Source organism: Papio anubis, chromosome 10, assembly GCF_008728515.1.
Source record: "Papio anubis isolate 15944 chromosome 10, Panubis1.0, whole genome shotgun sequence".
NCBI classification, from domain to species: Eukaryota; Metazoa; Chordata; class Mammalia; order Primates; family Cercopithecidae; genus Papio; species Papio anubis.
In genome coordinates, this window is record NC_044985.1 from 42,980,538 (window position 1) to 43,004,588 (window position 24,051).

At 36.5% G+C, this 24,051-nt stretch overlaps 1 protein-coding gene across 39 annotated transcripts in view; it reads right to left on the bottom strand.

The window, feature by feature from the left end:
- Nucleotides 1-368: 368 nt before the first annotated feature.
- BAZ2B (bromodomain adjacent to zinc finger domain 2B) overlaps nt 369-24,051 on the bottom strand; it is a 407,614-nt gene continuing 383,931 nt past the window's right edge. For 29 of the 39 annotated variants that reach the window (XM_031651777.1, XM_031651775.1, XM_031651781.1 and 26 more), the window contains 7 exons: nt 22,631-22,941; nt 22,110-22,245; nt 17,710-17,856; nt 10,560-10,825; nt 9,828-9,971; nt 5,326-5,470; nt 369-628 (listed from right to left, as the gene is read on the bottom strand). In XM_031651777.1, the coding sequence (XP_031507637.1) occupies nt 536-628; nt 5,326-5,470; nt 9,828-9,971; nt 10,560-10,825; nt 17,710-17,856; nt 22,110-22,245; nt 22,631-22,941 (1,242 nt within the window). In that variant the 3' untranslated portion in view covers nt 369-535. Of the gene's footprint in view, nt 629-2,073; nt 2,662-4,018; nt 5,471-9,827; nt 9,972-10,559; nt 10,826-13,295; nt 13,731-17,709; nt 17,857-22,109; nt 22,246-22,630; nt 22,942-24,051 lie in introns of those variants that run through there. The other 10 variants (XM_031651804.1, XM_031651799.1, XM_031651803.1 and 7 more) reach the window with 8 other exon arrangements.

Here is a 24,051-nt window from a genome sequence, read left to right on the forward strand (position 1 = left end):
GCACTATGTGAATACCTGTGTAACAAACCTGTACATTTTGCACTTGTATCTCAGAATTTAAAGTATAATAATAATAGTAAGAAATGTTTAATACTTTTCAAAATTCAAAATCTATAATAAGTTGTTAGGAAAAAAGAGTCCAAATATTGAGCACTGGTTGGGCGGTAGGGAGAAAGAGCCCTCTTCTGTTGATGGTAGGAGGCTAAACTGGTGCAGTCGTCTGGAGAGTAGCATGGCACTATGATGGCAAGTTCAGCAAGTACAGACCTAACAATCAGGGCATACTCCCCCATGTAGATCCTAGAGAAACTCTTACCTTAGGATATTAGTTATCTATTGCCAGATAACAAATTACTCAAAACGGAGTATTTAAACCAACAATAAACATTTATTATCTCATAGTTTCTGTGGGTCAAGAAGTCAGGAGTGGGTTAGCTGGGTAGTTCTGGCTCAGGGTTGCTTATGAAGTTTCAGTCGAGATGTTGCCTGGGGCTCCAGTCATCTGAATGTATAACTTGGGCTGAAGGATCCACTTCTAAGATGCCTCAGTCACAGGGCTGGTAAGTTGGTGGTAGCTATTGGCTGCTCCATAGGGCTTGGCTGCTAGAGCATCCTCATAACATAGTGGCTGGTTTTGCCCAGAACAAGTAATCCAAGAGAACAAGTAATCCAAGAGAACAAGGCAGAAGCAACAGTGTTATTTTATGGCTTAGTCTGGGAATTCACCAGCTATCACTATGCCATATTATGTTGGTCACAAAGATTAACCCTGATACAATGTGGAAAGGGAGTATACATGGGCATGAATACTAGAAGGCACGGATCACTTGGGGATATTTTGGAAACTGGATTCCATATACAAGTCTATGTATTAAAAAAATCACTGCAGTATTATTTGCAGTGACAATGAGTTGCAGGCAACCTAGGTTTTTCGTTTCTAGAGAAACTTGGAAGTAAAATGTGGTGTATGCCTCTGATGGAATACCTTATAGCAATCAAAACCAATGAACTAGAGTTATACATTTTTTCAACTAAAAAGAAACAGAAACAGAATTTAAAAACAATAAGATTGATAGCATAATGCAACTGATATGTCTAAAAACCACTGTGTACATATGTATTTTTCATATCATACGAAGAAACATATTGCTAAATAAATACATAAAGGGTCATCTGGAAAGGCGTATTTTAAGTAGTTGTATATGGGGGAAGGTGGAGATGAACTGAAGAATAAAACAAAAAAAGTAACAAAGAGGGGCTTTGCAAGAATAATGTAAAGAGTGTGCCATGAATTGAAGAAAGGAACTAATTACCTCAATTGGTTGAGGTTTAAAAAATTCCTTTTTTTGGTAGAGTTGTAATGTGGCCAAAGCAAGTCTAAGAGATCTTGTTGAAGCAAGATTCCTAGAAGATAAGATTCTATTCATTTCCCTATTTTTTAAAGTCACATCCTTGTGGAAAGAAAATTTTAGTGGCTCGGCCGGGTGCAGTGGCTCACGCCTGTAATCCCAGCACTCTGGGAGGCCGAGGCGGGCGGATCACGAGGTCAGCAGATCAAGACTACCCTGGCTAACACGGTGAAACCCCGTCTCTATTAAAAATACAAAAATTAGCCAGGCATGGTGGCGGACACCTGTAGTCCCAGGTACTCAGGAGGCTGAAGCAGGAGAATGGCATGAACGTAGGAGGCAGAGCTTGCAGTGAGCAGAGATTGTGCCACTGTCCTCCAGTCTGGGTGACAGAGTGAGACTCCATCTCAAAAAAAAAAAAGAAAAGAAAAGAAAAAATTTTAGTGGCTTATGTCTGTAATCCCAGCACTTTGGGAGGCTGAGGCAGGCAGATCATCTGAGGTCAGGAGTTTGAGAACAGCCTGGTCAATATGGTGAAACTCCCATCACTACTGAAAATACAGAAATTAGTCAGGTGTGGTGGCACATGCCTGTAGTCCCAGCTACTCAGGAAGCTGAGGCACAAGAATCACTTGAACCTGGGAGGTAGAAGCTGCAGTGAGCTATGATCACACCACTGCACTCCAGCCTGGGCAATCGAGCAAGACTGTATCTCAAAAATAAAATAAATTAAAATAAAATACCTCTTTTATTCTCCTTGTTGAAATAAAATTCTTTTAGCAAGACACAAACCTCTTTCATTTCTCAAATGGAGATATTTGAAATGCAAATAACCTTGAAAGAGGTAGCTCATAAATTAAATGTACAATTATGAATAAATGTCTTGACAGCAGATTTCCTTGTTGAGGAGTGTTTAACGGGAGAAAGCTAAAGGAACAGAATTTTGAATTTCCCTATAGACTATGGGGATTGAGGGGCTGGAAAAGAGAAGGAGCATGGAGGGTTACATTAAGGTACTACAGACAGATTAGATCCTTGATAATTCAGATTAAAACTGGTGCTTGTGAAAAATTTTATTTTGGAGTTGGAACAAGAAAAAGAATACCTTGCATTTATGGCTAATTTACTTCTTTTGAGTTTTAGGTGTATCTATAGACACATTTTCATCTGTTTAATTTTCACTGTGGTTAACAACTCAAATATTAATTTAGTGTCTACATACTGTTTCAAACTGATGATTATCTTCTGTGTTCAGCAGTAGTGGATTGTTTGGTTATCCTTGGTGGGTCACCACTTGAGTGATAATCTAAATCTAAACTTGAAAGTAGACCGGTTTGTAAATAATTCACAGTGCATGTTAGGACTAAAATGAAGAAGGGTCAGGTGAAAGCCTAATTTATCTTAATGAAAATATGTTATATATACTGGCAATTATGTGACAGCAGAGAGTTAGGATAATTTTTTTTAATTTGAGGAGAACAATGATACTGCTTTTATTGAGAATAAGCCCAACCTAGGGCCCTGGGAGTGCATGAGTCACTTACATAACAAGTGATCCACATATGTATAGTAACCACTGTCACCTACTGCAACCGCAGCCCTCGTGGGATTATGTCCACTCAGTGTTTAACAGCTACGTCTGCTGAGTAATAACAATGAAGACACCAGTCCAAAGTAGCCAGTGTTTACCAAGCCTTCCTTTTTTTCCTATTTTTAAAATTATCACTCTCAACAAATTTTGTGTGTGTGTTTCAGTACTTTCTTATTTATGAGCCCCTCAGGCACCAGACATGTTATTATCAAGCCCCTTATATACCATCTAATATAAATTAACATAAGCATATATAATCTCTAAGGTAAAAAAAAAAATCACCATGAAGAATCCTCATGGAGCATCAGGCAGTTGTAGAAACACAAAAACCAGACACTGTTGTTCACGGTGCTGCCTTCTTCCCTGCTCTATGAGGCATTTTTGCTTAAACATCAGCCTCTTTAAGACATCACTGCAATATCTGGTTAACAGAAACTGACATATTTACATAATAACAGCTGATTTTCATGTAAGTCTTCACAAACAATCTAGGGATACTGAAAATACTCTGTGGCTTTGAAGCTTTGTGAAGTTAAAACTTTTTTCAAAACATTTCTATTCTCTCTTCATGATGAAAAGCAGTGGACATTATCTAAGGCCCACTTCAAGGGGCTATTAGCTCCATGAAGGCAGGGCCTGTCTTGTATGTCAATGATTCTCTGGAGTCTGGCGGCCCCCAGCAGGGCAGCAAACTATATTTCTTGAATTCTTGAAGAAATACATGTCTTATTAGACTAATTTATATATCCGTTTTTCTTCTTGACAATTGAGTTGTTTGGCTACCCATAGAGGCATTTTTCAGACCAGAACAAGATCTAATGTATTCTAATATTTTCATCTTGAAAATGTGAAATAAGAAAGAAGACCAGGTCCAGAGAAGTTTACAGACCAGTGAGGCTTACAGGCTACAGAAGTTTGGCCACTTGACTTAAACTCACCCTCTTCCACCCAGCCCAGTGCTCTTTGAACCACACTCTACACACTGTTCCTCCTTTAGGTCTCTGTAAAAATCAAATTTAAATCAACTGGCTTTTTAAAAAAGAATATATTTTCAGGTATATTAAGAAAAACTAAAAAATTAGTTTGTAAAAGTCTTTTATTGTATCCGTGCCATACATAGTGAAAAATAACACTCCTAAAAAAAAGAATGCTACCTTTTCCACAACATTTTATTTTAAATAAAACTTCAAGTACTCTTACATAGGTACAAAAAAAATTCTGATCTATTTGCCTCCAACAGGCCACCACAACACACAGTAGATAAAACACAGTGGTTACAAATGTCTTTTAAATTTATCTCTGAGGCAAGGCAAATGGGAGGGAAATGTTTCTATGAAAAAATACTGTGTGCGTAGGAAATTGTCACAATTTTATTCCACATGGATACAAATGATTATACTTTAATTTAGGCCCTGGTGGCTTAAAATTATATAACAAAATAGAAAAATGGAAAACTAATATCCCCTACACCCTGTTTCAAAGGCAGGCACTACCAAGATTAAGGAGACGCCACAGTGTTGGTAGAGGATAATGACTGTACAGACTGTATAGCTATCATTACCTTCAGACGAAAATAAAATGCTACAATCCTCTAAGGCATGAACAATAATGTCTGCAAACAATATATACACATAATACATATTTAAAACAAGACTTAATATAAACAAGAATGAACAGTATATACATGTCAATGTTTTCACTGTTTTGAAATACAATTTAACTACACAAGTGATGCAGCAACATATATATATAAATGTACTTGTAACTCTACAGTAAAGTTTCTTTTTGGTGCTTTTATAGCACATCAGTGTAAACAGTTTAACTTGGCTTTGTTTTATATTTTAAAACATTCCTTGTTGTATTTTCAAGATTTAAAGCAATTTTCTAGTTCTTCCTTTTCACAGAAAACGAAGATTCTGGATGTGGTTTAATCATAAATAATTCATAAAATTAAATACATTCACTAAAAAATAAACTACAAAGTAAAAAAATGAAAAATAGATATTTATTGAGAGGGAAAGGAGAACCATTTCCCACGTTAGAGCTCTGGTGTTGAGTATTCAGTGCGATTTGATATATTTTAATTGCTATTGCACTATAACACCCCTTCCTTTGAAAATTCTTTGGGTGTGCTTCCCTGTTCTACCTAAATTAGCTGATAAATCACACAAACCAATAACCGAGGGCCTTGGTTGTTGTAGGAGTGAAGCCTTTAAAAATGGTATCATTCTTCTGATACTTTTTTTTTTTATACTTATCTTAAGGAAAAAGAAAGTCATTATGTATGTGCCTTGCACGTTTATGTAAATACAGTTCACATTGCTGGTCTCATTTGTCCTTGTTTAAAAGGAAAAAAATAAAGAGATTATTATAACTTCAGCTCACTTTGAAAGTATCTGTCCACTTTTTTTCAAAATACTTCCTCATATTGTGGCCAGCTCTGCCTATATCAGAATCATCTTCATTAAATGTTTCACAGTTGTCAAAAACAAGCCTGACATCTAGAGCAAAGGTTTCAAGGTTTGGATACCTGAAAGAAAACACATAATTAGAGATTGCTTTCATAGAGTGGATTTGTTTTGTAAACAAAGAAAGAGGTAATAAAGGGTAACAATGAAAGAAAAATGATTAGGATAACTGCATTTAAACTGATATATATGATACCCTTTTATAAATGGAACATTTAAAAATTTTTGTGTGTTCTGAAACATACTGGATTTAAAGAACAGGTTAAATGGAAAAATAGATTTCTCCGAAGATCAAAACATATTTTAACAGGCATTTTCCCCATAACCCGTCTCCTGTTTGACCTGTATCACACAATTCTGTCACAGGACCTATCCCACTTGACTAGTTTATTAAGTTCTCTGACCAAATGTATCACTTGCGGGATCCTATTATCTGTATTTGAAAATGCTCAGCTGCAGTAGAAATCATGTCAATGCTCCCCATGCAACGATAAAAATTACACTTTTCCTGTAGCTTTTATATACACCCCAAGATATGGTGCTCTGTGTTAAGTCTTTCCCATTTCCCATTTCTCTTCTCTTCATATATGCTCTTCTGCCCAAGCATTAGAGTATGACGAACTCAAACAAGCAAAATAAGCATATGCTATGTCTCTACTAGAGGTAACATTACAAGGGTCTGTCTTTCAACAAGAAGTACTATGGCTTCTGTGCTTTTCTGGTGGGATAAGCTCAATTCTCTTTCTCTGTAGAAAAACAGAAAAGAGAAAAGAAAGGTGGATGAATCTACGTAAGCTTATTAGTAAGAAGGGAATGGTCATTTCAAGCCAACTCAAGCCAATTCAACAAATTTTAAGACAGCTTTTAGAAATGCAAATTTTAAGTTAACTCTAACCTATGACAAGCTGGATACTAAAATAATGTAACCATTAAAAATATTCCATGAGTGTAAATCAGTACAACCACTATGAAGAATAGTTTGTAGGTTCCTCAAAAAACTAAAAACAGAGCTACCATGATATCCAGCAATCCCACTGCTGGATATATACCCAAAAGAAAGGAGATCAGTATATGAAAGAGATATTTGCACTCCTACGTTTGGTGCAGCACTGTTCACAACAGCCAAGATTTGGAAGCAATCTAAGTGTCCATCAAGGGATGAATGGATAAAGAAAATGTGATACTTAAACACAATGGAGCACCATTCAGTCATAAAAAAAAGAATGAGATTTTGTCATTTGAAACAACGTGGATCAAATTGGAGGTCATTATATTAAGTGAAATAAGCCAGGCACAGAAAGACAAACATCATGTGTTCTTACTTATTTGTGGGATCTAAAAATCAAAACAATTGAGCTCATGGAAACAGAGTAGAAGGATAGTTACCAGAGGCTGGGAAGTGCAGTGGGGAGGTGGGGATAGTTACTGGGCACAAAAAAATAGAAGGAAAGAATAAGTAGGTAATAGCACAACAAGGAGACTATAGTCAATAATAGTTTAATTGTACACTTTAAAATAAGTAAAAGAGTAGAACTGGATTATTTGCAACACAAAGGACAAATACTTGAGGTGATGAATACCCAATTTTCCATGATGTGATTATTATGCATTGCATGCCTGTATCTCGTGTATCTATAAATATACACCTACTGTGTAGCCACAAAAACTTAAATAAAAATTAAAAAAAGAGAAATACCCTATGAGGCACTGACGCTGTGAGAACTTGTCGAAGTGGAATTCTATTTCTTTGGTGACATATCTTGTATGACCTTTCACTCCCTTCTTCTGTGTGATAATGAAAGGAATATTTCTCTATGTGTAATGTGCTCACAGAGTTAAGTCAGCCCTTAGGTAACCTCATCCATTTTCCTAGGAATTATTTGCTTATTACTGTTGAGGTTAAGGAATTCACATAAAATAAACCATATGAAGGTGGATGATTCAGTGGCATTTAAGTCACAACACTGTATTATTGTCACCTCTAAAACACTGTCATCACCCTGAAAGGAAATGCCATACTCATTGAACAGTTACTCCCCATTCCTCCCTCTTCCTAGCACCTGGCAACCACCAATCTTCTATCTGTCTCTATGGATTTATCTATTCTAGATACTTCATATAAATGGAATCATACAATATGTGTGGGAATAATTTTTATAAAATATTTTAAAGTTAATTTGAGAACTACTTCTCTTTTTGTTCCTTACCCAAAGAAAAGGTTAATGATCAACATTAGGGAGAGTGGAATCCAGGAGAGAATTCTAGGTGAGATTCTAGGTGAAAAAAGTATACAACTCATATGTGTGTCCTTCCTTTATGGGAAGGGGCAGCTGATGGAAATCAGAAAAATTCATTTAAGTAGGCCCCTCCCTCTATTCCAAAAATTTCTAGTTTAAAAATTTGAAACATGGTTTGTGAGTTTTGGTTCCAACTCATTAATTTCAGTTTAGTCAAACAACCCAAAGTGGAGAGTTCAAGGAGCTTGAATCCACTGAGTTTTGCTTCCCACACAGCTGGCATCACAATCAGGATTACACAGACTGTTTCCTTCTCTCTTCCTCTTCCCCACAGGAGCTCTGATTTGGTAGCTTTTTTTTTTTTTTTTTGAGACAGTCTCACTCTGTTGCCCAGGCTGGAGTGCAGTGGCGTGGTCTCAGCTCACTCCAACCTCCACCTCCAGTTTCAAGTGATTCTCGTGCCTCATCCCTGAGTAGCTGGGACTACAAGCATACACCACCACGCCCAGCTAATTTTTGTACTTTTAGTACAGACGAGAGTTCACCATATTGGCCAGGCTGGTCTCAAACTCCTGACTTTAAGTGATCCATCTGCCTCCACCTCCCAAAGTGCTGGGATTACAGGCATGAGCCACCTCGCCTGGCCCATATGATTTTGTAGCATTTTATATATATATATATTTCTAAGCCTATTTGTTTTAACAATTTTGAGGTTTACGTTAATCTTTTATCTAGGAATTGGAAGATGATGGAAGTTAAAATCAAGAGTTAACTTAAATACTAGTAAAGTCTTCATGTGTAATTCTTTTTCTCGGCCATGTTAGTTACAAATTTCATTGTGCCATCCACCTAGACAACTGACTATTTTGATAGAACAAACAAAAGAGGCCGGGCATTGTGGCTCACGCCTGTAATCCCAGCACTCTGGGAGGTGGAGGTGGGTGGATCACCTGAGGTCAGGAGTTTGAGACCAGCCTGGCTAACATGGTGAAACCCCGTTTATACTAAAAATACAAAACATTAGCCAGGCGAGGTGGCGCGCACCTCTAATCCCAGCTACTTGGCAGGCTGAGGCAGGAGAATTGCTTGAACCCCGGTGGGGCGGAGGTTGCAGTGAGCCGAGATGCACCACTGCACTCCAGCTTGGGCAAGAGTGAAACTCCGTCTTAAAAAAAAAAAAAAAAAAAAGAACAAACAAAAGAACTAGTCCATATCTACATAACAGTGTTTACATATTGGAACCAATAAGTACCAATCAATCATTTTAATGGTTTTAAATGCTTCCTGAATTTAGGCAGGTCCCTTCTGTAATTAAAAAATAATAAAACAAAACAGACATAAACCTTTAGACGACTGTTATTTCATCCTCCAAAGAAATAAATTAGTCATTTGGTCAACCTAGTAAATCACTTGATATATGTGAGGGACACAGATCATTATAAGTTCTATTTAACTCTTCTAAATTGAATATAAATCATAGAGTACAGTTATTTTCACCAAAAGAATGTATAGGAAGAACTAAATATATACTAGATAATAACAATGTAATTAAAATATATGTTGTATGAGTATCAGGAAAGCCTCCCAAAATAAGTAACTTTATTCCTGGAATAGGATTGCAAAGAGAATACGGTAGAGAAGAGCAAATAATAGTTTTCTCTCCCACATTTAATAAATGGAATTTTGGTATTCTCCAATAACTCACATTAAAGCTCTTAATGTGTAAAGCTTCCAAAGATCTTCTATTTCTACATTGTAATAATCTAACAATATTTGAGTCAATTTTTGTTAAATCCACGTGACGTGTGGTCGATACTCCATGGATGCAGAATACAAATTCCGGCTTATATGTTACTTACTTTGGGAGGCTCTCCTAATACTTTTCCTTACCTTCAGCTTGGGTTGGTGGTGCTCTTTCAATGTCAAAAGCAGGTCTATTACACTGGTTTTTAATTTCTTAAATAATTTTAGTTGGTTTCTCTTCTACAGCATTCTACTCTAACCAAATACGCGCGTGTGCACGCACGTGCGTGCACCATACACACACACACACACACACACCTGCCTCAAAGGCAGGGCCTAGATCTTGCTGTTGATTAAAATATCTTTGGCTCACGACAAATATGCCTAGCATATATCAGGTATTCAATAAATATTTAGTGAACTGAAATGATTTACTTACTGTCCACTACTTAGTTTCTCTCTAATTGTGGAAAAATCCATAGGCTTCTTAATAACTTTCTTATAACCAGGAACAAGTTTCAAGTTTACAGGAAGTAGAAAAGGCCATGCATCCTCATGAGTTTCCATTTCAGTCAGAATCATACTAAAGAAAATAATGATTGAAATCAGTATCCCTACTTTACAATTGTCTTATTTTTTAATTAAAAAAGTTTTCAGTTATTTTATATATATATGAGACAGGGTCTTGCTCTATTGCCCAGGCTGGAGTATAGTGGCACCATCTTAGCTCACTACAACCTCTGCCTCCCGGGTTCAAGTGATTCTCCTGCCTCAGCCTCTCGAGTAGCTGGGAATACGGGTGCATGCCACTACACCCAGTTAATTTTTGTATTTTTAGTAGAGACAGGGTTTTGCCATGTTGGCCAGGATGATCTTGAACTCCTGACCTCAGGTGACCTGCCTGTCTTGACATCTCAAAGTGCTGGGATTTCAGGCGTGAGCCAATGTGCCAGGCCCAGTTATAATCTTTCAAATAAAACTCAATGCAAATTAACATTAAAAGAAGATAAAGGAATACATTTGCTATACTTACACATTTTCTTAACATTTATGCTTTACATTTTTTTATTTCCACAAATTGTCAGAAAGGAAGCTTTGATATGGTAAGAGGTTTCTAAACAAATAAAATGGGACATTAGAAATATACAGTGCATGAAAACGGAAATAATACCTGCAAAGAGCTAGGTCCTTGGAGTCATCTCTTTTCGGCTTCTTAACTGAAGTAAAACTTTCTTGTTTTGACAAGTTAATAGAAGTGTTTTCTTCCATTTTTCTTTTCTTGAGGTCTTTGTTTCCTCTTTTTAGTGAACTACTTGTAGATGCAGAGTCTTCATCTTCAGTGTCTCCTGTTAAAGTTACCTTCTTGCCTTTCTTTGACTCATTAGTCTTTTTTCCTTTGACATGAAGTTTTTTAATTTTTAGAGTTTGACCACTTGCCTTTAATTTTAAAAAAGTAAATGAGGTGTAAGAAAGTGACTATCTACAGACCTTCTATTATTTTAAATTATGAAAAGTCTGACAGGACAAACAAGTAAAAAGAATAACTCGGATTTAGAATGTTGATAACTCTATTATTCTTAAGAACGTTCTGTGTATTTCTTCCTTTCATAATATAAGGATAAAATCTAATAAAACATGAAAGGTCTATTCATCTTAAGAATTCTTAAAACTTGAAGATGTTGATCCCATGGTAATTCATCTACAGAGGGTGTCTGCAGTATTCTTTCAGTCTAGGTCACTACTTGAATGAGTTTAAAGATACAAAAGAATTAGGAACAAAGATGAATATAAATTAAAACATAGAGATTGTTAATAAGAAAGTTGAGGAGGTAATAAAAAGCCAGGCCAAAAAATGAAAAAGAGCTAAGGAAGTGTCAAATAGAGAAGTCCAAGTGATCAAATCTACTAGAAATTGATTTTTTTTCCTGGATAAAAAATAAAAGGTATTTGCAATAAGAAGAGAGTTCCACAAACTTGTGGTTCCCAGGTGTGAACAAAGCAGTGGTGAAAGATGGGGTAAAAAGATGTCTGTTTTTGAGAAAAACAACATAGAAAGAAAGACATAAAGGACATTATACTTGTAATCAAAGGATATGAATTCCAGCTACGGCTCTGCTACTAACTTTAAGCAAAAATATTTGTGAGGCCCTGTTTTCTCATTTTAAAAATAAGGATGACAAGCCACATACTTGCTAGTCATTCTAGCTCTAGAATTACATGCAAAAAAGAAATCTCAACGTGGTCTTATGCAATGTAACTACAAATTGCAGGCAGCACACTGCTGCAACAAGAAGGGTGCCCCACCCTGTATTCATAGAGAAAAAAAATCTGCCTTTTGAGAGTTAAATGTTATAATAAATGTAATAGATCATAAAAGAAAGGTAGGTAAAGTTCTGGCAATGTATGACTTTTATTTTTATTTTCCAAATATGTGGTTAACACCAAACGCTTTTAGAAAACTGTTACCTTAACCAGATTGTTAAGAAATCCTAGACTGCAAAGTCACATAATCAGTGTAGCAATAATTTAAAGTTGGCTGTATTCTTTTTTTTTTTTTTTTGAGGCAGTCTCACTCTGTTGCCCAGGCTGGGAGTACAGTGGTACAATCATGGCTTACTGCCCAGCTCAACCTCTGGGGCTCAAGAGATCCTCCCACGTCAGCCACCCGAGTAGCTGGGGCTACGAGTGTGTGCCACCATGCCTGGCTAATAAAGTTGGCTGTATCCTTAAAACTGGCTGAAAAACATTTCTTTGGAGTATTTCATAGCAGTTTCTTTGAGGATTTCATGACCCCTGCCAGTACATTACTTAAAAATGCTCTTAAGCAGTTAAAATTATTTGCTTCTTTATTGGCAGGTTAAAGTATAGTTAAGGAGATATTTTAATTGACTAAATAAGGCAAACCATAAATTCAACGCTTTCACCATATCATATCAAAGAATCACAATCCCTGTCACTAACTGAAATAATTAATATGTTTTATTCAGTCTCTTCTCCACTTATTTATATTCATTAAAATCTGATTATTTTGGGTTTTTATATTACACTTAGCTTTTAGCACTCTGAAATCATTAAAAAAGAGAGTACTTAATATAATGAAGAAAAAGTCCATTTAATGACAAGTTAGATTAAATAGCTGTGTTACTTAAAACAGAAAAAATTTTATGAATAGTGGGCCAAAACATCTAGTTTCTACTTGAACTAAAATATTATTTGGGATAATTTTCTAACAAATTAATACTCACAATAAGAAAATATGAAATTGGGCCAGGCATGGTAGCTCATGCCTGTAATCCCAGCACTTTGGGAGGCCAATGAGGGCAGATCACTTGAGGTCAGGAGTTTTAGACCAGCTTGGCCAACATGGTGAAACCCCGTCTCTACCAAAACTACAAAATTTAGTCAGGTGTGGTGATGCACGCCTGTAATCCCAGCTACTCAGGAGGCTGAGGCACAAGAATCACTTGAACCCAGGAGGTGGAGGTTGCAGTGAGCTGAGATCACACCACTGCACTTCAGCCTGAGTGATGGAATGAGAGACTGTCTCAAAAAAAAAAAAAAAAAAAGAAAGTATGAAATTAAAATCACAGAATAAAAAAACTTATGATTTAAAAAAAAAAAAGATTCAAGCCTGTAATCCCAGCACTTTGGGAGGCCGAGACAGGCGGATCACGAGGTCAGGAGATTGAGACCATCCTGGTTAATACAGTGAAACCCCGTCTCTCCTAAAAAAATACAAAAAACTAGCCGGGCGAGGTGGCGGGCGCCTGTAGTCCCAGCTACTTGGGAGGCTGAGGCAGGAGAATGGCGTGAACCCGGGAGGCGGAGCTTGCAGTGAGCTGAGATCTGGCCACTGCACTCCAGCCTGGGCGACAGAGCGAGACTCCGTCTCAAAAAACAAAAAAACAAAAAAACAAAAAACCAAAAAAAAAATGTGTGTAAACTGATCTCATTAAATAGCGCAAATACACATATTTCAAAAGCAAACTTTCATCAAGTTACTCCATTGCCTATTGTTTTGCTCTTGGGCAGGGCATCCACCCAATCCCCATCACCTTTTCTTGGCTACAGTACAAATTCAAAGAGGAACTTAGTGGGTCTTAAGCAACACTTACCAGATTTCATGAACAACAGCACATATCTTTCTTGTTTATATATTGACATAAGTCACAAACTGGTAGCTCGCAGGCTCCAAACAGGCCACAGAATGTATTTGGTTCATATAATGCTTGTAAAAATTCTGAATTTGTTTCCAATATTTAATATTTGGGAGGACATAAAAATCCACAGTCTCGACTTCCCTTGAAATATGAGTGGGTTCTGGAACATGGGGCCCACATTCCTACATGACAGCAATTGGGTGAAGTTGAGCTTTGACTGTTAAATTTAAATAGGGCCATGACTCCCCTCTTTGCCACAGCACCCACGAGGGGTCCAATGAACTCTTTCATGTCATTTACTTGGCTTTTGTAGGCAATGAAGTTTGAAATGTTTAATATGTGAGTTTGTGTGTGTATGTGTGTGTGTATCTAAGAGTGTGCACTAATACAATTGGACCTCCATATCTGCAGGTTCTACATCTATGGATTGAACCAGCTGCAAATCGAAAATATAAAACAAAGGCTGGGTGCAGTGGCTCATGCCTGTAATCCCAGTACTTTGGGAGGCCGAGGCAGGCAGATAACTTGAGGTTAGGAGTTCGAGACTGGCTTGGCCAACATGGCAAAACCCTGCCTCTACCAAAAATACAAAAGTTAACCAGGCATTGTGGCACATGCCTGTAATCTCAGCTACTCAGGAGGCTGACACAGGAGAATCGCTTGAACCCGGGAGGCAGAGGTTGCAGCAGTGAGTCAAGATCATGCCACTGCACTCCAGCCCGGGCAACAGAGTGAGACTCTGTCTTAATAGAAAAAAAAAAAAGAAAATATAAAACAAAAAATCCAACCCCCTCATAACAAAACAATAAAAAATAATAAATAAAAAACAATATGGTATAATAACTATCTGCATAGCATTTATGTTTTATTAGGTATTATAAATAATCTAGAGATGACTTAAAGTATATGGGAGGATGTGTGTAGGTTGTATGCAAATAATATTCCATTTTATATAAGGAACTTGAGCATCTGTGGACTCTGGTATCCATGGTGGATCCTGGAGCTAATCCCTTGCAGATACTGAGGTATAGCTATGTTGTATATATATGCACACACACACAAACACACACATACACATCTTTTCAATTCTGTGATCCTGTGATCACATATATACATACATACACACATACATACATGCACAGTAAAAACAGTTAATCAGGGTAATGTATGCAGAAAAACCCACTTGAGAGCAAGGTGTATGTATAGTATAAATATTTTTAAATAACTATGAATTAACTGGAAAGATACTTTAAAAACCTTAACTCTTCCTTATATATAAAAATCAATGTTTAGAGTTTTATTGTTGTGAGAAACATCTAGTTCACTACATTTAGAAACAAAAAAAGCAGAAGTTTAGAAAGTTGTATTCACATAGAAAGGCTCAAAAGAGATTACAGATCTTATGTCTCCAAGTCTACTCCTTGAATGGCAGATAGCTAGGATACTAATTTAAGAAAATTTATTGAAAACAAACATCCAACGACCTACCAGGTAATACTCCCAAGACCGAAAACATTTATCTGTTAGTAATTCATAGAGTGTTAGAGAAACTTTCTATAACTTAACAGTTATGAAGTTAAAAGGTAATTTTATGTACAATCAGTGAAGACTGCTGTTGTTATATTTAACTATGAATGACAAAAATGATCAAGTAATGAGAATAATCAAAATAATCAAAAAATGATTATTAGTGAATATGATGCCATGTAAGACCACTTGCTATCTTGTGAAATATAGTCTAAAATATAATAAAGTATTAAAATTAACATTTCACATAACTATAAAGTTATAAAAACTTTTACATATATGACCTTATTTGATCTTCACAAATCCCCACAAAGCAGATACTATCCCATTTTACAGATGATAACCTTGAGGCAAAGAAAGCACTCCAATGTTTACAGATCAGGGAGGTGGGGAAAAATCAGTGAAGGAGATTTGAGAAGAAGCAAAGACTGGAAAGAAAACCAGGTGAGTATGGTATGCTAGAAGTCAAGTGAAAATCAATGTTTCAAGGAGGAGAAAGTGTTCAGCTCTACCAAATGTAATAGGTCAGATGACAGGCACTGATCACTGGAGTGGGAAATGTGAATGCTGTTTGTGGCCACGATAAGAGCACTTTTGGAGAAGCTGTGGAGGTGAAAATCTATAGTGAGCTCAAGAGTGAATCAGGGCCGAGTGTGCTGTCTCACACCTGTAATCCCAGACTTTGGAGGCTGCAGTGTGAGGATCAGCTGAGCCCAGGAGTTTGAAACCAGCCTAGGCACATAGTGAGAACCCATCTCTACAAAAAAAAAAAAAAAAAAAAAAATAGCCAGGCATAGTGGCACAGGCCTGTAGTCCCTGCTGCTTGGGAGGCTGAGGTGAGAGGATCACTTGAACCTGAGGGACTCCAGACTGCGATAAATCGTGATAGTGTCAATGCATTCCAGCCAAGGCAACAGATCAAGATTCTGTCTTAAACAAAGAATAAACCAGAGGAGAGATATTAGATAGAACCAGAACAAAACATTTTCCAAGTGTTTTTCTGTAAATGGAAGGAATAAATGGAGGAACTGGATTAAGGGAGAAGTGAGGACAGAAGAGGGTTTTTGTTTAGTTTTCTTAAGATGGGAGAGATAGCAGCACATCAGTAGGCTAAAGACAGGAACCCAGCGGAGAAGGAGAAATCGGTGATGCAGGAGAAGGGAGAACTGCTGGAATAACATTCCCAAGGGGGTAAGAAGGGATGGAATCTGAGGCACAAGTGGGAAAATTCGCTTAGTTAGGAGTTCATGGCAACAGCAGAGAAGGTAAGGTATGTGAGCCTGGAAGCAGAAGGACAGCAGATGTGGTGGCAAGATGAGATATTTTCTTCCGATGGCTTCCATTTTCTCAGCTGAATGACAATAAGCTGAGAATTAAGATGGAGGAGACAGAGCTAGAGATAAATTATTGACATCATTAAAGGCCCTCTAACACCTTGTTTATTTATTTATTTAGAGATGGAGTCTCACTCTGTAGCTCAGACTGGAGTGCAGTGGCATGACCTGGGTTCACTGCAACCTCCACCTCCGAGGTTCAAGCGATTCTCCTGCCTGAGCCTCCCAAGTAGTTGGGACTACAGGCATGTGCCACCACTAATTTTTGCCTGGCTAAAATTTTGTATTTTTAGTAGAGATGGGGTTTTGCCATGTTGGCCAGGCTGGCCTTGATCTCCTCTCAAATGATCTGCTCATCTCAGCCTCCCAAAGTGCTTGGATTACAGGCGTGAGCCAACATACCCGGGCCTTAATGCCTTGAATTTAAAGGCTGAGTATTGCACAGCTATATTCAGATACAAAGGTATAGGTGCTAGAGAAATCAGAATTAACCAGAATAATGGTTTTTACCAAGGGCAGGCGCAGGCAAAGGACCTAATGGTGGAATCAATGATTGGGATGATAATGGGATAATGACACCTAAGACAGATTAGGAGGAAAGACAGGACATGAAATGGGAGAGCAACAGTGAAAAGTCTTAAGACAAACTGTAAGTCCTGGTGAGATCAAAGGATTGTTGGAGTTGAAGTGCTACAGGGAGTGAAGTGGAAGGGAAGAAAGGAGGTGGACAGATGGATGTTTGAAGTGAGTTTATGGAGAGGTAGTTAATAATTAGGTTAAAAGACTGTTAATAATTAGCTTACTGTTAATAATTAGGTTAAGAGTTTAAATATGGGAGAAAGTAACTGAGGTAGGGAATACCTAGAGTCTGCCTTCAAAACATAAACACCATAAAACTCTGCATTTTAATCTAGTAATTAAAAAGTTGTTTGGAGCTGGGTGCAGTGGTTTGCATTTGTAATTCCAGTGACTTGGCAGGCTGAGGTAGGAAGATTGCTTGAGGTCAGATATGAGACCACTGTAGGCAACATAGCAAGACCGTATCTCTCTCAAAACAAAAAAAAAAAAAAAAAAAAAAAAGAAAAATAAAAAAAAAATTAGCTTGCAGTGCACACCTGTAGTCTCAGCTACTCAGGAGATTGAGGCCAGAGGATTGCTTGAGCCCAGGAGTTTTAGGCTGTAGTGGGCTATGATCATACTACTGCACTCCGGCCTGGGCAACTGAGACCCTGTATTTAAAAAAAAAAAAAAAAAAGATAAAATAAAATAAAATAAAAAGTTTAGTTTTAGATCGTCTTACCTTAGCAATGCAAGCTGGACAAAACCAATCTCCATCTGGGATTGTTGTAATCTTGGGTCTATGGCAGTAGGTATGACAGCCTTTGTCACAGCCATCACAAAGAAGAAGCAGTTCTTCATTATCTCCCTTTCGACAGATTTGGCAGTACTATAATACATGAAAAATCATTTAAAATTAACCATCTGCCATGAATAATAGTTATTGGGATGTTCAATGCACCATAATTCCTAATTTATATTAGTAATGAACATTCCGCTTGCTAACAAATATATAGTAGCCATACACATCTATGTATCTTTCGTTACACAGATATGGACCACATGACGGGTGAGCAGTTCTGTTGGGGTAAATGCTGTGGGGTAAATGCACATTTCAAGTACACTGCAAAGAACAAAGCTTAGAGGCAGAATGCCTGCACACACTTCAGAAGCATGTACACATTAACATATGAAATAATTAACATGACATTAGAGCACATAAAGCAATGAATAGCTTTAATACATGGTGTTTTCTTTGTTTAATGTGCTTCATCTTTTGCTTATCTTAGCATCCTCATGATATCCTGAGAAAGAAATAAGAGTTAGAGTATTTTTTAAAATCAAAATTAGAAAACTTGTATTAGTATCACAATTATGTATAATTAAAAGATAACCCTAGATTTTTGACTAATTCATCTATATATATTGTGATAGATTGGAAAATGTGTTCAAACTGGGAAACTTTGAAAATCAACCCAAATCAAACATGTGTCATAGTGCAGAAAATGGATCCTACAAAACAGTTTCTAAGGAAAAAAGATACAATACATGTAAGAAATTAAGAGGTCATTATTTATTTTTTTAGAATTAAAAATAAAACTAGTTATTTTCTATTGAAAATTTTCTAATATAATTAAAAACTTTAAATCTGCAAAAAGAAGACTTTTTCCGTGTACACATATTCTGTACAGTAAGTTTTACAAAGGAAAGAAGAAAAGTTAGACAAGTAAAAACTTTCAAGATGGCTGTAAAAGATGGTAAGCACTAACATTGTTTTTTGACAACTAGTTCATATTCCAGTCACAAAAGAAAATGTCCTGCAGTCCATGTTTTAAAAAATGAAAACCAGAAACCATTTAAACTACTTTAAGTTAGGTATTTATATGCTCTTAAAAACAAAATAGCTTAACCGTTCAAACTTACTTTAATTTTCAATGCAACATTGTATCAGTCTGGGAAAGTCTAAAATGGTCTTCTTATATAACTTAGTATGTATACCAATGATAGTTGTAGAATCTTATTAAAACAGCAGACACACTATTCAAGTTGACAAATGTTTATCAAATATATATATTACATATTTCATATTAACATTGGCACGGTTACCACGAGCAAAAGCAGCAGAGTTTAACATTCCAACAATCCGTATCTATTTTATGACCTTTCCTAACATCCCCATCACTGAATACCTTAAGATGGTGTTATTTCTCCATATTTGAGTTACATCGTTAAAACTTCTACTGTAAAAGTATTCACTGAGAAATAACAATGCAAGGTTATATTTATATCCCTGTAACAACACAATTTAAAAATGAGATTCATGAACATAAGTAAATACTCATTGTTTTCTCTACTAGGTAACTATAAATACTACAAGGTCTGTCTTACATCTCACACTTAGGATTTAAAAATAAAATTATTTCCTGATACTTTTAAAGAAAGAGTGACAGATATCAAACTCATAACAATTTTGAAAAATTATAGTAATAGCTCATAATATGTTACAATAAATATATTATTATTTGGTTTTAATTCTTCTGCTACTACAGTAAAAAATAGTGGATGCTGCCTACTGTTTAATAACAACAATATAAAGTATACTGTGGGCAGAGAATTATCTGGAGGCAAATTATGACAACTCCCTCTTTTTCTTGGTAAGCTTGGTCTTTGTCCAACAGGGTATTTCTAAAGATATTGAGCACTTTAATATTTTGTTAGGACTTACTATGAGGATTACTATAGGCACTGTAATGTCTCTAAAGGTTATAAAGTGCTTCTTAATCTTTGAATATGAAACACTGCCTTCTTTTCAAGATAGTTTCATAGCAAAAAGTGTATTATTAAGCATTTTAAAAAGGAAATGAAGATTGTGAGAGCTAGAATTATATGATTAATAAGGGTAGATGAAGAACAGGGGAAAGGTTAATGAATTTGCAAAAATGGAAATAAAGCTATAGATTGCAGAATTTAAATATATCAATATAAAAGCAGGTTTTGATACAAGTTTTAGGTTTCTGTGTATAAGTTTATAATAAAACTGAACACATCATGATGATTGCTTTGGTGTAGATGAGAAAAATATAAATACAAATTTCATTTTGATCTAGGACTTAATCTTTTTTTTTTCAATTTTATTTACAGACAAGGTCTCACTATGTTGCCCAGACTGTAGTGCAGTGGCTATTCTCAAGTGTGATTATAGCGCACTACAGCCTTGAACTCTCGGGCTCAAATGATCCTGCCTTGGCCTCTGGAGTAGCTGGGACTATTGGCATGTACCACCATACCTGGCAAGAACTCAGTCTCAGTTTCTCTCTTTTTAAAAAAATCATTATTGCCTAGATCTTACCAAATATATTTGTCTAAGGTGACTTTCAAGCTGGTTTTAATAATAATTTTTAGAAGGAAAAAATATTTGTATCCGGTAAAAACAATACTAAATGAATCGAACAGTGCCTTAAAATTTATAGTAAATTCTGGGCCAGGTGTGGTGGCTCATGCCTGTAATCCCAGCACTTTGGGAGGCCAAGGCAGGCAGATCATTTGAGTTCAGGAATTCAAGACGAGCCTGACCAACATGGTGAAACACTGTCTTTACTGAAAATACAAAATTTAGCTGGGCGTGGTGGTGCATGCCTGTAATCCCAGCTACTTGGGAGGCTGAGGTAGGAGAATCGCTTGAACCCAGGAGATTGAGGTTGCAGTGAGCTGATATTGTGCTACTGCACTCCAGCCTGGGCAACAGAGACTCTGTCTCAAAAAAAAAAAAAAAAATTATAGTAAATTCCAATCTGAATTGAGAAAGGCCTGTATTCGAGCATATTATGAAACTGCAGATTCATAGATATTTTAGGAAGCAGTGAAAAACCATAGAAGAAACGTAATTTATTTTCTGGAATTAATAAGACCTTGAGTAGTCTAAGCATAAAGATAAAAACGAAAGAAAGAATGCTAAGTTATTTAAGAATCACTTCTTTTCTTCAGGGAAACAACCATTTTAAATAGAGGAATTTCACCTTTAGCCATTCATGAAAAGAATCTCAAATGTTTAAATTTTAAAGCTAGTCTGTAATTCAAAGTAAATGGTGGCTGGGCACAGTGGCTCACGCCTGTAATCCTAGCATTTCGGGAGGCTGAAGTGGGCGGATCACCTGAGGTCAAGAGTTTGAGATCAGCTTTCCCAATACAGTGAAACCCCGTCTCTTCTAAAAAATACAAAAATTAACCAGGCATGATGGTAGGTGCCTGTAATCCCAGCTACTCAGGAGGCTGAGGGAGGAGAATCACCTGAACCCAGGAGGCGGAGGTTGCAGTGAGCCAAGACTGTGCCACTGCACTCCAGCCTGGGTGAGCGAGACTCTGTCTCAAAAAAAAAAGAGTAAATGTTAAAGTAATTCATAAAAGACTACATATAACAGATAATTCTATATATGATAGTATAAAAGAGGCAAGAGGGACACTTGTACATGATTTGAAATAAATATTTCTCTGGAAAACATGAATTATAGCTTTGCATTTTGAACACACAGCATTTTGGTGCCTTACACAAAATAGAGATTTTTGTGATAAACTAAATGATAAATAATTGGGGTTGTAGAAAGGTGAAAAACCAATTTTAATTAGTAGAGGAAAGATTAAAGGATCTACTATTCATGTCAACCACATCCGATGCCAAACACATGATATAAGCACATAAACTAAGAGTTCTCTGCTTATTTTGTATTTACTAATCTAAGTGCTTCTTAGAATTAAAAAATGAAAACTGATAGAAAAAGACATTTTAGCAATGCAGTAATATAGCAGGTAATGTTAGCAATGGAACTGTTTACAACAGTGAAACGGCCTTCAAGATTTAGATTAACAACTATTGTGCTGATGGAATGTGGGAGACAACTTCAGTTAGAGTTATAAACGATATTCAAAGGAGGCAGAAGCAAGATTTAAAAAAATAAAAGATAACACATTTGAAATATTCCTTCAGTGAGGAGGAAAGTATCAAAAATCTTTTAGAATTAGAAAAACTCTCAAATATAGCATACATTATTATGACAGTAGGTAATGTATAATTAAGAAAGATCTGGAGGTTGGAAGAAACAGGACAAAGTAAATTAGTTATAATATTTCTTAAATAAAAACACTTACAACTTTCATAATTGATTTTTCCCATGCTATTGATTTCTGTAATTGCTGAATGCACAGAGCTACCTGTGCAGCACTGCGAGCTTCTGATAATGCCCTTCTCCATACCCTGAGCCCTGGAGCAATATCCTCTTCAATTCTGCATTGAAATATAGAAAAATTAAGTAGGTCATGTCCACACTTACGATTACTGAATGTGAAACAATCATCACACTGAAAGCCAAGCAATGACAAGAACATGTAACAGCCAATAAGTATAAGGTTTAAGCAACTAAATTTGATGTAGTGCACAGACTGTGGCTACGTGCCTCAAAGCTTAGTCACAACCAGGTAAATGTAAGATCACTTTGCAGGATTATCAACGCACATAACAAAAAAAAAAGTTTTTACAAAGCACCATGCAAATAGCATGATCCGTATGGATCACAGACATACAAGAAGATACATAGATAACAGGCAATAGAAAATAGGCTCCAATTAGCAAAGAAGCACAATAATTTTTCAAGTTAATCTCAATAACCTACCCGTCACCATCACCACTAATGGATGGTGCAGGAGCAGGGACAGTAACTGTGCCCACATTATCCAGTTTGATCTGAATGGTGGTACTTAAGGGGCTCTTCAGATACCTTCTTTCAATGTTCCGCTCCAAATCAGCCAGCCTGGTTACAGCTATATCTAGGGGGTTGTCACTCTTCCGTTCTAGTGCATGTGCACTGCTTTCTTCTTCGCCAGTAAATTCTCCATCATGCTCCTTGCTCAATTTAGTAAATGACTTATGTTCAAAATATACCAAGTCCTCCCTTTCTGATGCAGGCTCTGGACACATCCAACCCTATATATCAAGAGAACAGTGTTATTGTGGTTTCCTCTTAAAATGCCAAATGGGTGAATTACCTTTACTTAAAAAACAGCATTGGATACGGGCAGATCTCAAGGATCGTTACTAACAGATTTTACCTTGTGTTTCCTAAAACTAGGTAGAAATAAGAAGAAAAAATTAAAAGAAATAGTTGTAAGAAAAGTTTGAAAAATAAAATTTAAAAACTTTTGATATTATAAACAGTGTAAGAACAATCAGCAAAATATTTTGAAGGATTTTAGACTAAAATGCTTATCAGTTTCATCGGATCACTTAAATGGAAATGTCTGGGTAGCCTCTGAGCTTTGCTCTTCCTTTCTGTGTTCATTCCTTCCATTATTCTTCTGTACAGGTCTTTCTGTGCTCTTTTTCCTTTGACTGCAGGGGTTTCATAAATACTATTACCTTTATCTGTATTGCTTTTCTCTGCTCCTCTTCACCTCATTAACACCACTCATTTTGTAGCTCTCATGTTAAGATTCACTTTAACATGAAAGGATCCCCTGACAGGAATCCTTTCTTGACCTCTTTCAGGAGCTAAGTCGCACTCTGACAGGTTCTCACATGACCATACTCCTTAGCCTTGTCATAAATACAATGTTATACTAGTGTGATTATTTGATGAATATTTTTCTACTTCTAAATTCCATGAGAGCAAGGACTATGTCTGCTTTTACTCATTTATCTCCAGTATAGTGCAGGCAAATAATGGGCACTCAATACATGTATGCTGACTGAGTAATCAAAATCCTTCAAAGATTTCCTATTCTTTAGGAAATGTTCACCATGGCATTCAAGCACCTCAATCTATCCCTTTTCATGTTCCCAATCACACATCTTATGTTGCAGTCAAATTCAATAACTTGCTATTCCACAAACATGGGATAAGCTTCCCAATCCTCATGCTCTGCTCATGCTGTTCCCACTTCCTAGTATGATATTCCCTGGTCTCTAACTGTCCAAACCATACTCATTTTCTTAAGTTCCATTTCAACTTCTACATGAAATCTTCCATGATCTCTTCTATATCTCTGCCAGAAGTCAGTATTCTTTTTCTAAATTCATGCATTACTCTGTTCTCAA